The 15,377-nt window shown below is 42.6% G+C and overlaps 1 protein-coding gene across 3 annotated transcripts in view; it reads left to right on the forward strand.

The window, feature by feature from the left end:
• Kif26b (kinesin family member 26B) overlaps nt 1-15,377 on the forward strand; it is a 548,528-nt gene that overhangs the window by 403,923 nt on the left and 129,228 nt on the right. For all 3 annotated transcript variants that reach the window (XM_087194066.1, XM_021265513.2, XM_004853491.3), the window contains one exon: nt 7,390-7,573. In XM_087194066.1, coding sequence (XP_087050192.1) covers nt 7,390-7,573 — 184 coding nt within the window. The remainder of the gene's footprint in view (nt 1-7,389; nt 7,574-15,377) is intronic.

A 15,377-nucleotide genomic window follows, 5' to 3' on the forward strand; every position in this document is an offset into this window, starting at 1 on the left:
TGGGGTCTAGTAGTAGTGCAGTAGCACAATGTTGTTTGAGGCTAGTGGTCAGCCATCTTTTGCCTCCCAGCAGTAAACGTTTTATTTGAAGTCATGTCATGAATTATCTTCTGCACTAATGAAATGCATCATTTACATAAAAGTCCGAAAAACTGCGAGGCCCATATGTTTTTTCAGCCTCTGGAGATATGGAAATGCCCTCCCTGAAGCCAATTAGAAAACAGGAAGGTGAAGGGGGACAGCATGTGTCCTGACTGGGGGAGGTTCCAGAATGACTGATGCGCTCCATGGTGGTACTGGAACACTTTTAAACAGGTGCTGTTTCACAATGAAGCATCACTGGATGGATGCCTGAACTGTTTGCAGGAGATCTGCCTCAGACAGTGGGTTCTTGTTACCTATTCTTGCTTTTATAATCTGTTTTATTATCATGTGTCCCTGTGTCATTGACCCCATGGATTTCCTAGGAGCTGCTGTGATGGGTCACGTCATTGCTCATTATCAGATAGTTTTAATCCTCAGAGCAATGAAATGTTTCTATAATGGCACACAAGCCATGCCAGCATCAGCCACTTTTGCATTCAATTGCAGTTTGGATCATCCTTTCCCACTGACAGGAATGTTCTGTGTCACCATCCCCCTCTGGGTCAGGACCCTTTCTGAGCAGCAGGTGCACCTATAGGGAGGTCTTACAGATTTTCAGGCACTATCTCAACCTGTCAGTTGTCTAGATTGGATTTAGTAGACCTTGAATGACCTCTTAATTTTTATTAACCTTTTATCCTCCTCTCTGAGCATCCCACACTTGAACACTCCTCAGACAAGATGAAATATTCTCAGGATATAGTTAGCAACACATGTATGTAGTATTTTAAGAAAGATAAAAATGACTATTGCCTGATTTTTCCACCTGATCTCTAAAGAAAGTTCTATTTTTTTATGAAGCTGATAATTCTTTTTTTTTTTTCTTGGTACCAGGGATTGAACTCAGGTCCTTGCGCTTGCGCAGCAGGTGGAGAAACCACTGAGCTAAATCCCCGGCCCTGAAGCTGATAATTCTTAAAAGATCATTTGGGCAAGATTTTAGTAATTCTAGATACTAAGGATGGTAGGGTCCAATTTAATTTTCATGAAATACACTGGGGATGAAGGATTTTTCCACTTCATAATTCTGAAAATCCAGGGTGGTAGTTCGACAGTCAGAGAGAGAGAGAGAGAGACTCCCCATTTCCCTTCTAATCTACGAAACTGAGATTTAAGACACCCCCCCCGTTTGACTCATTATATTAACCAGATAAGTAATGATACTCACTTTGTTTTAGACTGGGGTACAGCTGACCAGTAAGAACAAAGAACCATTTTGGTGATGCTCATGCCAATTTTAAACCAATTCCTGACATCAGATGCTGTTCTTCCACTGTGATGGGAGCACTGTCTTCCATGGGAGATGAGTGAGGACGTGGAGAGGAAGGGCTAGAACCCCAGGGAAAGCCACGCTCACTAGGTTTCAGTTCCTGCCAAGTCCACGCCATTACTCTTCTCCCTCTTACTCTGGCCCGACAATACTTAGCATGGCGCCACCTTCTTCAAAGGTGTTCAGTAAATATTAATTTATCCTGCTGGAGAGACTGGCTTTTTCCTTGAAATAAGGCACAGAGGAGTAAATGGAGCTAATGGATATTTAAAGACATATGCTGTGATGAATAGCTTCAGGAAATATGTGATACTATCATTGGTAGGAACAAGACAAATATTTCTTATAATAGCTTTTTAGGTGGATTTTTTGCTATTTGAAATCTTATAAAACAACTTACACATCTGTTTTTCCTCCTATGAAGAAAAGGAACTTATAATAAGGCATGAATTACACCAAGTACACTTCTAGTCAAAATGTCTACCTTTTCAATTCTTTTATGACTATCTCTCCCTTTGTGTCTCTGAATAATACACTTATACATGAGTGATTTCTAAACTTCAACCTTCCATCTGTATGTCATTGAAGTGCTATATAAAAGAGCTGAAGCAGCTGACCGCTAAGAAATTGAAATATATAAAATAGAGATCAAACAGCTAGTTATAATGTCAAAATTAAAATAAAATGCTATTATGGAATCCATGGCTATCAAATATGATTTTTATTTATTTCAAAGTCCTAATAAGTATATTAGGAGAATTTTTAAAGTGGTAAAATAATTGCCTCCTTTCCTGTTTTTCTGCATTAAAGCTGAGAGAGGCTTCCCTAAATGGAATAGAGATTTCAGGAATCACTGCAATCAAAATCTCCACACTGGAAGAGGTGGTGGAAATCATCTGGTTTTCCCACTACATGCATTTCTCTCCCCGATACTCCCTGGATGTTGTTTTCTACCCATTACATGAGCACTTCTGGTGACAAAATGCTCCCTAGTTCATGAAGCTGACTCGTCACTAATGGGTTTCTCCAATTGTTAGAAAAATGTCTCTTATAATTATAAAGTACCTATGCCTTTATGTTTCACTGTTGTTGCTATGATAAGTTTATTATATAAATCTAATTCCTACTTAAAAATAATATGGCTCAATGTGGAGCACAAAGACATAGATTCAGTCTTAGCACTAATACTTATTATCATATTACATCAAAGTACCATTTATTAATGTACTAAACTCTTGATAGTACTGTCTTATTTTCCTTTAAAAATGCCTATAAAGTAGGTGCTATTTTTGCTGTATCTTGCTATGCAGAAACTGAGCCAATAATTATAAAAGTGATGATGATGATAGCATTATTGCTTGTCAACTATGTGGCAGGCACTGTCCTGCCATTACCTATTTAATGCCATTGTTGTCCAGACATTACCTATTTAATGTCTGTCTTAGTCACTTTCCTGTCAGTGAGATACAGTATCCAACACCTGTAACCCAGAAGAGGGGAGGTTTATTTGGGCTCATTACTTTAGGCATGGTGTAGGAAAAAGTCCTCAACCCATGGCAGCCAGAAGCAGAGAGAGCAGGAAGGAGCCAGGGACAAGAATAAATCCTTCCAGGTGATGCTCCCAGTGACCTACCTCCAACCAGTCCTACCTCATAACAGCACATTCAGCTGCTCAACTCATGGATGCATGAATCCACTGTGAGTATAGAACTGTGTGGTCCAATCACCTTCCACACACAGGAGCATTTGGGCACATTTTAGATCTAAACTATAACAATATCGGAAGGAGCTATTTGTTCAAGTTCAGGTCAGATACTAAAAGGCTTCTGGATTTACCCTGTTAAGCCACATTTCTTTGTTAAATGGGGGTAATGTTATCTTCCTCATAAAGTTTTCTGAGACTGAAAAAATAGCCTATGAAAATATTTGGCATCCTTTCTTGAAAAATACTCCCAACATGTCATTTATTCATTTCAAAGATAGTCTTCAAAAGAATCTTTTCTTTCCTCTTTCTCCAGTTTCCTATTCTTTAGGACAAACACTCCCCAGTTCCTTTAAACTTCATTCTTTAGACAAGTATTTTTGAGCTCACTGCCATGTTGGAATTTACATTCTAGAGGAAAAAGGTAACGGACAGTCAACAATAATTTTCTGTATTAATGATAAATGTCATGTTCAAGGGAGGCCAGAGAGAAGAAAATTAAAAATCTGAGAGTGAGTGGTTCATTCTCTATGACTGTGTAACAAATTACCCTAGAACTTAGTAGCCTAAAGCAACAATGATCATGTATTATCGTCTGTGGTTTCTTTTCTACATGACCCTTTCTCCATGATCTGGGCTTCCTTGAAGCCTAGAAGCTGGATTCCAAGAGTAAGTGTCCTGAGAAAGAAACAGTGAACTGGGAGGAGGCAGTAGTGTTTTGTAACCCGATCTTGGAAGTCAGACAGCATCACTCCCAGAAGGTTCTGTTGGTGAAGGCGATTTCAAGTCTCACACAGGTGCAAAGATAAGGAACAGAGACCACATTTCTCAAGGATGGAGCATCAATGTCATGTTGTAAGAAGAACATAGAGGGGGACGTATTGATGCAGCTATCTTTGGCTGTGAAGCATGATGAACAAGGTAGTTTTGTTAATGAGATAGGCTTATTAATAAGGTAACATTTGGATTAAAGATTCAAAGAAGGTGAGAGAGAGTCATTCTGATCATTCAATTTGAGGCGAGAGCCTGTGCAAAGACCCTGGAGGTGGGAATGTACTGGGCAGATCTGGAGGCTACTATGGCCAGCCTACTAATTCTGATTGTTTTTTCCTAACTAATCAATGAGAATAATAGAAAAAGTAGCCTGAGAGATGTGGGGGTTGGAGGACAGATTATGTAAAGCCTTGGACGCCATTGTAAGTACTTTGACTTTTACTCTGAATGACATGGGGAGCCAAACAGAGAGCTTTGAGCAGACTTAAGTTTTAAAAGAATTACTCTGACCACAGTGTGGAGAATAGACTGGTGTAGGGTGGGGCACAAGAAGGGAGATACCTCAAGAGACTTCTCCAGCTAATCCAGAAAGAGAGGTTAGTGTCTCAGACCAACAGGGCAGCAGTAAAGTTGGTGAGCCACGATTGGTTAAAGCCAACAAAACTTCCGAGTGCATTTGATGTGAAGTACGAGAAGTCAGAGATACCTGGGTCCTTGGAAGGAGAGAGTGCCATTTTCTGAAATAGGGAAGGGTAAGTGCTCAATGGCTGTACAGGGACACATCAGACTTCAGCTTTGGAGAATTTGAGACGTTTTTAGATATCTAAGTGGAGTTGTTGAAAGGGTATTTGAATAAATAAATAAAGCATTCCAGAAAGAGGTCTAAAGTGGAAATAAAATTGATGAGCCATAGCGTAAGGATGTTATTTAATTTGTGATCTCAGAAGAAAACACAAAGAGATGTCAGCAGAAGTGATGGGAACCACGGGCTGAGTCCTGAGGTCCCCAAGAAGAGGAGGAGAAAGTGCATCAAAGAGGCAAGAAAGGGTTCTGACAGGTTTTGTTAAATGTTCAGACATTTAGCAAATGTGTGGTCACCGGTAACATATGCAAGAGCCATTTCAGAGGAAAGGGGTGCAGATGGAGAGGAATTGGATAAAGTAAATACAGACCACGCTTTCCATGGATTTTGGTGAAGATGAGTAAAGAAAGAGAACAGTAGCTAGGTGGGCAAAAATCCAAGAGAAGGATTTGTGGTTTTTATTTATTTATTTATTTATTTAATTTTTTAACGTGGAAGAAATGGCAACATGTTTTTAGGCTATTGGGAACAACCCGGTAGAAAGGGAAATGCGGTATTTTTTTTTTTTTTTGTACCGGGGATGGAACTCAGGACCTTGCGCTTTCAAGGCAGGCACTGGAACCACTGAGCTAAATCCCCGGCCCCAGAAATGCAGTATTGTAAGGACATCTTAGAGCGTTGTCCTTGCTTATGCTTTAAGCAAGGACATTTGCTGACCTCCTCCTCTAAGGGTGTATATGGCATGAGGATGTGTGCCCGAGTAACAGATAATAAGAGAAAGGAAGAGACCACCAGGCCACTGCTTCTTCTAAGCTGCCTTTCAGCGACTCTTCCTCACTCTCCTCAGTGGGGTCTCCCCATTTGGACCTCAGGGGCTGCCTGGGCCTTTTCTCCAGTGTAAAAGAATCCTAAATGGAAACGAGTAAGAACCACCTTTCAGCTCCGAGCGTCCCATTATGAGCCCCCTTCCTTCTGACTCTCCGAGCTGTGCCAGCTTGGCCTGCAAGTCATGAAGGATCACTGAGCAAAGGCGGAAGTGTCAGCAGGCCGCCACTGATGCCTTCTGCCACCACCTGACACACAGACTGACACACACCGTCTGGACGAGTCGCTGTTCATTTAGGGAGAGCATCTCAAAGAACAGTGACCTGCCAAAAGGAACACCGGCCTAGTCAATGAACAGATCCATTTCCCCCTTAATTTCACAAGGGACCTATCGGGGACAGTGGCAAGGAAATCATGAAAAACAAATTCCTAGATTTGTTCTTTCTGTTGACTGTGGAAATGACCTTGGATTGCCCTTCATTCTCCGTCTCCTTACACCACAGTGCTGCAGAGTTCCCTAAGGTTATCACACAGTATTAGGATACTGGAGGACATCCTGCGTTCCCCATGGACCCATCCTTTTCTGTTTCACTCCTGTTACAAATAGGCTTTCAGGCTTAATGCTAAGAAAAATTAAGCTCTGAAATGGTAAAGCCACTTGCTCTGTTTGTGTAAGTGATGGTTTTGTGTGTAGCTCGGGGGATTTGTCAAAAGCATGCTACTTACTGAAATGAAATTAAAACCAACTTTTCCAGCTCATTAAGAAGGATTTGGGAGAGAGGGGAGGTACAAACAATGCTGATTTTGTCTTTCCAGCCTGACTGTTTTGTGCCCTGTTCTGTAATTGGTAAGAACACTAGATGGATTGTAAGGTTTGGATCTGTAGGACAAAGTCATGGAAGTCTTTTAGTTTCAAGCAGCATCTCAAATGTTTAATAATAACATCTGATAAGGAAATTGAGTTCTTAGGACAAGAGTATAGTGTGAAAATATCGAGAATTAATCCAGAGATGAGTGTAGTAGAGTGTGAAATGCCTTTGCCCTGGTTCCCTCTTTCCTCTGCTAGGATTGTCATGAGCTAAGCATCAGAGAGCACACTCATGATGGAAGAGGTGCCATGAACAGCCAGCATTATTAACGATGCTGGCACCCTCCCCTCCCACTTGCCCCTGTCTGCACCTCTGCATCCCCTCTGTTGCCTTGACCCCTCACTCCTTGCACTTGCCCATGAAGTGCGCTCTGTATTTAAAGACTGCCTTGCACAGAAGCCTGTTATCCACATGAGCAGCCTGAGTTCCAGTGTCCCGCACCCTGGCTGGAGTGGGTACTCTGATTCGGTGTTATGTTTCTATGACCAGTTTGATTTATGTCTTCCCTGTTACACTGGGCCTTGTATTTTCCTTCATAGCCACAGACTTCGCCGCCCCTGATTAGTGGCCATGTGGTTCTTCATCAGGCTGGCTTGGACTTTACAAGGTGTTAGAGTTTTTAAATGAGCTCATAGGGTCCCTCACACTTGAGTTTATACCAAAGAGGTTATGGAATGATTAACTTAATAGGTGCTGTTTATCCCCAAAGATGACTGGTTTTATTCATGCTTCAGCTGAGTGTTGGTGGATAACAAACAATTCTTTGTAAATTGTGATTGCAGACCCATGTGATTTTATGGCTTTTTTCTGCTGTATAAATGATTGGGTAGCTCATTAAGTTCGCTGTGTTGTACAAAAGGTCTACTCTAGAGGACACTGATGGAGAGAGAAGGAACCATTAAGGAGGCTTTTAAGAGAAAGAAAGAAAAAAAAGTAACCTTCACATTCCTGATTGTACAATGATTTTCCCCTTATTGTCCCTTTGCTGCATTTTTCTCCACAGAGCTGCCCAGAAGTTAAATCTGTCTTCCAAAAAGAAGAAGCATAGACCTTCCACTTCTTCTGTTTTGGAAACACCGCTCTTTGCTACCAGCTTCAGTGGGATTCTGCAGGCCTCCCCTCCCCCGGCCCCGCCCTGTCTGCTGAGGGCCATCAACAAGGTGAAGGACACGCCAGGCCTGGGCAAGGTAGGTGCCCTCTGCCGTCTCCGCCATCTGCTCAGTGTGTGAGGTTTGACCAGTCTGGGAACGAAGAAAATGAGGGCTGCAACTCATTAAAATAAGAAGGTGTCAGGGAGAAAAGGAGACGAAATGAAATTGATTTGGAGGTACAGTAGCACCCCCTTGTCTGTGGTTTCACTCTACCATCTAAGTTACCCATGGTCAACGTCAGTCTGAAAATATTAAGTGGAGAATTCTAGAAATAAATCATTCATAAGCTGTAAATAACTTTTGTTACAGTGTATTATCATAGTTGTTTTATCGTTGTTTATCTCTCACTGTGGCTAAGTTATGAGTTAAACTTTATCATATATATGGACAACGCATATATATAAAAGCATATATATGGTTCAGTTCTGTCAGCAGTTTCTGGCATTCACCAAATGTCTTAGAGTATATCCTCCATGAGTAAAGAGAACTAGGTACTGTAAAATTTTCTTTGGTTACATAAACAAAATAGTAAATTAAGACATTCCAATTGCTGAGCTGATTTGATTTTGACAGGGAAAAAAACAGCTTTATAGTGAACTGTGGCCATTTAAAGAAAAAGATGCAAAGAGACAGAGGCAGAGGTGAGAGACCCAGAGAAGACTCAGTGCAGGAGAGAAACAAAGACAACTCGAGATTTCCCTGTGGTGCTTTCATTTCTTTCTCCTTTCCAGAGAAATCACGCTTCCCGCATCTAAACCAGACCTCCAACAGTAGTGCTGGGGAGCATTTCCAGTCACACCTTCCCAGTCAAGAAATGCAATTTGGAATTGTTATAAAGACTTAAAAAGACACTTAGGAACACTGTTATGAGATGTTGCTCAGCTACCTTGGCGATAACTATTTTTAAATGTCATTTACAAACTCTCTTTTCTGAGATAAATGTTTGGGAGAAGTGACTTAAGACTTACTCCTTAATAGATAAATTATCTGGGACTTATGAAAACAGTTAGCTGAAGAAGGAGATGGCAGTTCTATTTTGTATTTTCATTGGAAGTAAGATGGTGCCCACGACTAACTGGGCCACTTGACTCTGGCCTTGGGCTTCCTTTGGGAAGTTGCTGGTCTTGCTGAAGGGAGCAGCGGTTAAGTTGTGCGACTGGAGACTTGGCTGATTCAGATCACTGACTCCCTGTCCCCTTGACACCCAGACATATTCATGCCCCAGTTCACATCTTCACAAGGCCTCAGTCCCTCTGGAGTTGACCCCAGAACCCTGGGCTCCTTCTTTCCTTTGCCTCCTTCCATTCTCCCCGTGCTCAAACTCACCACCCCACTGGGAAGGCCTTAACTTTATCACAATTTTCCCCAAAGTGTTTACATTTTAAGATTAGGTCAAATAGAGTAATCAGTACTCTAGTGGGAAGCATGGCTTCTGGAATTTTCCATGGTGTTAGATGGAGCAGATAGCTGTTGGCTGATGGTTTTCCCAGGCCCGTAGAGAAAGTCAGATCCAGGGCAGTGTCTATAAGGGTGGCTCCATCATCACTGGACACGGGAGCAGATGGAGAAAGCAGGGAAGACCAGCAGTCCTCTCCGGGAGAGGACATGGAGGGTAGAGGCCACTGAGGAAGGGTAGAGGCCCCTGCTGGGCACACGGGGGTGAGAAGGCATGGCTGACATGCTACTGTCTTCGGATGTGGGTCTAAGTAATACAGGGGTTTTATTTTCTTTAATTGTGGTAAAATATGCACAGCATAAAACTGACCATCTTAACTATTTTTAAGTGTGCATGGGCTTTATTTTGTTAAGTTTGGAATGTTGGTGCTGGAGCTGACAGCCTTAGACAAAGGGAAAGCTGATCACTCTCTGTCTCCTGCTCTCAGCTCTAAGCAGTGTCCCACTCCTCTTGTGCATAAGTGTGGAGAAATGCTCACATGATATCCCTTTGAGGAGATAGCAGATTATCAGTTAACTCGGGCACTCATATAACCCAATCTGACCGTGTCCAGGACACCTCACCACATCAGAAACCGCCTTCCTGCATCTCTTACACCGCCTGAAAGCGTGAATGAGGATACAGCTTCAGATGGGCCAGGGCCCCAAGTCCAAGGCCTTCTGTCCCCTTCCTACCCATCCCCTAAGGCTTTCCCTGGAATTCTGAGACAAAGGTATCAGGGCTCCAAGGTCAGGGACCAAAGCAGTGGAAAGAGAGTTTACACCCAGCAGGTTGACCCAGCACTTTCGTAAAAAGAGTTTGGAGGGATAGGGCACTGGTTGCATCTGGATTTCATGATGTATGTATGTAGTGACCAGGTATAAGGGACCTTAACTAAAATCTGCAATCATACATTTGTTTGTTTAAAATTAGAGACTGTCTCTCTCACCCTGGAAGGTCATGGATGAGCCGTTAGCCTGAGGGTCACAGAAGATGGTGAAAGGTATGGCTTCTATCTGACCAGTGGCCACAGGACAACTAAATCCACTCTCCTGTCTGGCTGAGTGCTGGGGGACACTGGTGGGCACAAGTGACAGCCAGAGGGACATGTTCTCGGGAAGATAGTAGTAACTGTACACTTATTATATTAAAATCTGTGCTGTGAGGAAAACAAGATACTACCACGCACACATCTGTTGCTGCTTCGTTCATGGGGAATGCTTGGTTTTCACAATATCGGCACACTTTGACTCTGCCCTATCGTCTGGGTGTCTGACTGGCCCCAGCAAGGCCATCCTCCCCAATTCCTGTTTGTCCACCTCCACTAATATTTCACTATAGTTAGGGACTGCATCTTTCTTTACCCATAGGGAAAATTCCCATCAATTTATCTCTGTTGCATAATTTATATTTTAATAGCTCAAAGAAATACAGTGGAGTTTAATGTAGAACGTCAATAATGGGCACTATTTATAATTGGCATGTTTGAAGTAGCTGAGATTGAGTGAACTGTCCAAAGCAATTTGACTCTTTAACCCTAAGCTTGGGCCTCCTGGAGTTGGAGCGGGGAACAGCAAAGATGCCTCGACATTGGAGGTGGCTGCAGGATGAGAGTCTTTTTACCCAGCCTGGCCTCATCACCCAAGACCTCTCCCCCTGGAAACCTGGGAGGTTTTTGTGGGCATGGAAGGGATTTTATGGGGTTAATTAGAGCAGTCCTCTTATTTAGTGAACAAGAAAATGGAGGCCCAGTGAGGATAAAAGATTTTTCCAGTAGCTCCAGAGTCAGGGTCAGAAATACAGGTTGTTAAGCCATTATATTTTCTCCTGTATGACTGGGCTACCACTAGAGACACATGACCCTTTAAAGTCTTGGGTGGAATGGCCAGGTGTGGTGGCGTGTACCTGTAATCTCAGGTACTCAAGAGGCTGAGGCAGGAGAACTGCGAGTTTGAGGACAGCCTAGGCAATACAGTGAGACCCCATCTCAAAAAAGGAGGGAAGGAAGGGAAGGAAGGGAGGAAAGGAAAGAAGGAAAGAAGGAAGGGAAGTAAGGAAGGAAGAAAAGAAGGGAGGAAGGAAGGGAGGGAAGGAAGGAAGTCTTGGGTGGAGGCAAGAGGATCAGAGGACCATAATGGCAGCAAAATAACACTGGGACCCAGTTGCCTTCGTCCAATGGGGAAGGACACATTTGGCTTCTCAGAGGCATCTCAAGCAGCATGATGGAGACTGGAGATTGTCCTTGCCACCACCTATTCTCCCTCCCTCCTGCTTGTAGCAGTACCCCACTCCTTCTACCTCAAGAGCCATTTCTGCCCATTGAAGTACTTCTCAAAGTAAAAGTTCTGTGGAGGCCATGGAAGACTTTAAGAAAACTTCAGTTTACTTAGAGCAAAAGCATAGCACCCACACAGGACCCACTCAGGACTCTCAGCTTCTAAAGTAGTTCTGATACTCAGCAAATATTTACTGAGCACTGGACATGGTGGCACAGCCTGTAATCCCAGCATTCTGGGAGGCTGAGGCAGGAGGGTTTCAAGTGCAAGCATGGCTGATGCAGTTGAGCAGCTTACATGAACTTGTCTCAGAATGAAAAATGGCTGGGCATGCAGCTCAGTGGAAAGACCCTGGATCTAAATCCCAGTATCTTAAATACTAAATAATAAACAGACAAACGAATACATATTGAATATGGACCATATGTGAGGCCCAGTGCTGGGCAGCAGGTTTGCGATGATGGACAAGTAGGAGTGGTGTCCTTATGGCACTTAGAATAATCCAGTGCCTTCTTCCACTCAAACATAGAATTTCGTCAGTTTCCTCTAATATCAGGGGACAATAGGCTTTAAGGAAAAGTCAGAATTACAGACTTAAAGTGATTCTAACTTTCCCATTGTGCAAAGGAACAATTCTACTATGCGGTCTTATAGAGACATTCTTAATGAGTAGATAAAGATGATTAGTGGATCAAAGCAGCTTAGTCCCAATTTATATTTCATTGATTTGGCTTATATGTAAATGATACCTCTAATCTGTTTGAAAATGGTTCCTTTCCCTAAGTCAGTAAATGCTCTTCATGAAATTTGTTTGCTCAGTTAATTAGCAGCCATGTTTAAGGTTCATTTGTTAGTATGTCACAGCTTAATGTCAGAGCTCTTTTTCTTGGATTTCAAGTTTCTGGAGCAAAGCCCGTTATCTGTTTAACTCCCTAAGTGTATGGCTCTGCAGCCACACCAAGCACACATGAATGCCTTTAAGGGTGAGAATGGTAGTGATCACAATCATATGGGATTGACGACAACACAGCTGTGGTTTGGTTGAGTCTTCTCTTCCCAGAGTATCAGAGAGGAAATACATGAGGCATGAAGGGAAGAGGAGCCTTCTCTTTCTTCATAACCTGCAGAAATGCCTCAAGAGAATGACAGTGAGTGACCCGAGTGGCACCCAGGCCTGTCCCCTAAATGTGTTTGGGGAATGTTGGAAAATTCTTACCAGTGGATTCAGGCAGCAAAGGAACAGGCTCTGCAGAATCTGGAAGGATCATAAACAAGTAGATGGAGCAGATATGAAGAGGACTTGTGGAGAATTAAGCTTGGGACAGGTCAAGGAGGGCTTGTCATGCTTGAAGCACTTAGCAAGTAACCACAAAGCCTTACTGTGCCCCATGTTCTTGAGTAGGTGCCAGTGAAGGGGGCAGGACACAGGAGCTGGCAGCTGCTCTGGACCACATTGCTGCAAAGGAAAGGGGAGGTATGTGCTGATCTCCATAACCATCCATGAAGATGTCTGACTGCCATTCTGCCTCAGCCTGTGCTCCGTGTGCTGCTTCCTTCCCCTTAGGGTGCCTACTGAGCCCTGTCCGGATGGAGACAGGTTGTGTGTATTTGTTAAGGATGGGTGGTGGTTGGCACCCATGCCCACTCACCTGTGCATTTCTGAAGTCCTGCATTGAGCATGTTCTGCCTCTGTGGACCTCACAGTCCCAACATAGGCAGTTCAGTGGTGTTGTCAGCAGTGGGATTTAGAAATAGACTTGCCTGCCTAGCCAGATCATCTTTCTTATGCAATACAGGCAGGAGTCACTATTCTGTTCTCCTTGATCCTCAATTTTAAATCATCTATCTCTTACTACTGTTTGTCAAACTCAACGTCAACTTATTTTAACCTCTAGTAAAACTAATATTCTCTGTCACACCCACACACACACACACACACACGTGTGCACACCCAGTTATCTCATATTACCATGCCCTATATTGTCTAGTTTTAATTTTTAACTCCAAACATTCCTTTGTTTGGTGTCTAAACTAATAGTATAGAAAAAGAAAAGAATTAGGTGTGCTTTTTTTTTTTTTTTTTTTGGTACCGGGGATTGAACTCAGGACCTTGTGCTTGCAAGGCAGGCACCAGAACCACTGAGCTAAATCCCCACCCCCATAGGTGTGCTTTTTGGTAGAGTCTCTTTTCCTTTATAGATTTAATAGCATTTTAGGGTAGAAGTCATTCAATTACTAAATCTGTGTGAAACAGTATGGAAGAGAAAGACAAGATTCCTGTTCAGTTGGTGTTCTGATTATAAGGAGAGGATAGCGATGAGATTTTTTAAAAAAAAATTAAAGTAAGACATTTTAAAAGGGACTAATATAACTCTTATTCATGTATTCAACAAGAGAGATGGTGAGTGCAGCTCTCACTGGTTCGGGAAGTGATTACAGGTTATATCAAGGAGAAAAATCTCATACCTTTCAGCCCACCAAGGTACAGGTTATTTAAACAGAATGCAAATTATCCAATGTCTCATTATCATTTCTGACCTTCCCCACCCTAAAGCTTTATCAGAGAGAAAAGCAAAGACTTGAGCCAGCCTTTAAATTTCACTTTATGTATGAAATAAAGAATTCCAATGTGATGGAAATTCTGGATCCTACGTTACCACTCCATCCTTAAACCCTAAAATAACACCGGAAAAGTGGATCATGAGTTCTCTCCTATTTTGGTAGGATACTGGAGCGTGGAGAGGAACCCTGAATAAACAATACAGACCCATTCATTCATCACTATAGCTAGCCCGATAGCTTTGTGAATTAAACTGTTAGCTCTTCGGGGAAATAAACTCATGTGGCCTCCCCCTCCTTAACTGCAGCTCTTTTCTGTGCTCAGTCAGTTTTGGTAGAATCTGCTAAACTCGGATAGTTTCAATGGTTGGTTGGAGTTTCTTCCTTTTCTTTTTTATTTCTTATTCTGGCCCCGTTTCCAACTTGTCTCTCAAGAGAAAAGACACTTGGGGAAAACGTTCTGACTTTTCAATCTTCAGTCTTTCTTTTCCTGCCATGCAGAGATTTCCACCCAGTTTTCCTGTGCGCCCGCCTCTGGCCTGCACATGCGCAGTGTGCGACTGCGCCATTGCAGGTACCCAGACCTCAGGGAACGCCGGTGTTGAGGTATTTGAGAGGTAAATGCAAAAGACCTGAGTCAGGGCCACTTTTCTCGACATCCCTCACTATCCTACTACTGAATTTAGCAGTCGTCATTTTTGTAAATGAAAGGGAATTTATTAGGAAGGATGCTTTCCATTAAAGGCCACTGGACAGAAAAGTCATGAAGACGTGTAGAGAAAATGTGGAGTCATTTTTCTTCGTCATTATTAATCCAACTGCCTTTAATTCTGCTGATCCAGTTGTATGGATATCGTGTTCTGTTGTCTTCATTATCAGCGGGAGAACTGGAAGGGCTAAGCAGCACGTTTCTATTTAATTAAATCAGATTTCTGATGGGATGGCACATTTCTACATAGAAAGTACTCATTTTCTGGCTTTTTCATGCCTGAGATAATCTAACCAGAGCAAATGGGGTGAAATGACCCTGGGTAAGCAGTAGTTTGGTCCTGCAGCCCAGAGTTTCCTGTCTAATATTCCAAGTCTGTAATTGTAGCTCCCAGGGTGTGAAGAGAAAGAGAAATTTATCAGCCAGTTTCTTTGTGGAGATTTTGCATTTTCCAGTTCTCTCCTTGCTTTACGTGGAGCTTGGATCTTCTGAAAAGTTTCAGGGGCATTTTGCCCTCCTGACACATGGGTATAAGTGCCTTCCATGAGAAATATCTGTGGGCAAGCTCAATTCAGTTACTGACATTTCCAGTGAAAGGTCTTTTGCAGTTTCCTTCAATGTGTTGTAAATTTTTCAGGAGGACAAACTATGTATTTGTCATGGTTTCCATTTTGTGACCTTTGACCTCAATTCCACTAGCTCTGTATTTTTTAGGTAACTGAAGATGGTAAGGGTGTGTGTGTGTGTGTGTGTGTGTGTGTGTGTGTGTGTTTGTGTGTATGTGCATGTGTGTGTGTAGAAGGAGCAGGAAAAAGAAAAACATTTTTATAAGGGGATTTTTAAAAAGCTACCAGCCTTTCC

Source organism: Heterocephalus glaber, unplaced genomic scaffold (assembly GCF_053883595.1).
Source record: "Heterocephalus glaber isolate CG9 unplaced genomic scaffold, H.glaber_assembly_v1.0 deba00001600, whole genome shotgun sequence".
NCBI lineage: Eukaryota > Metazoa > Chordata > Mammalia > Rodentia > Bathyergidae > Heterocephalus > Heterocephalus glaber.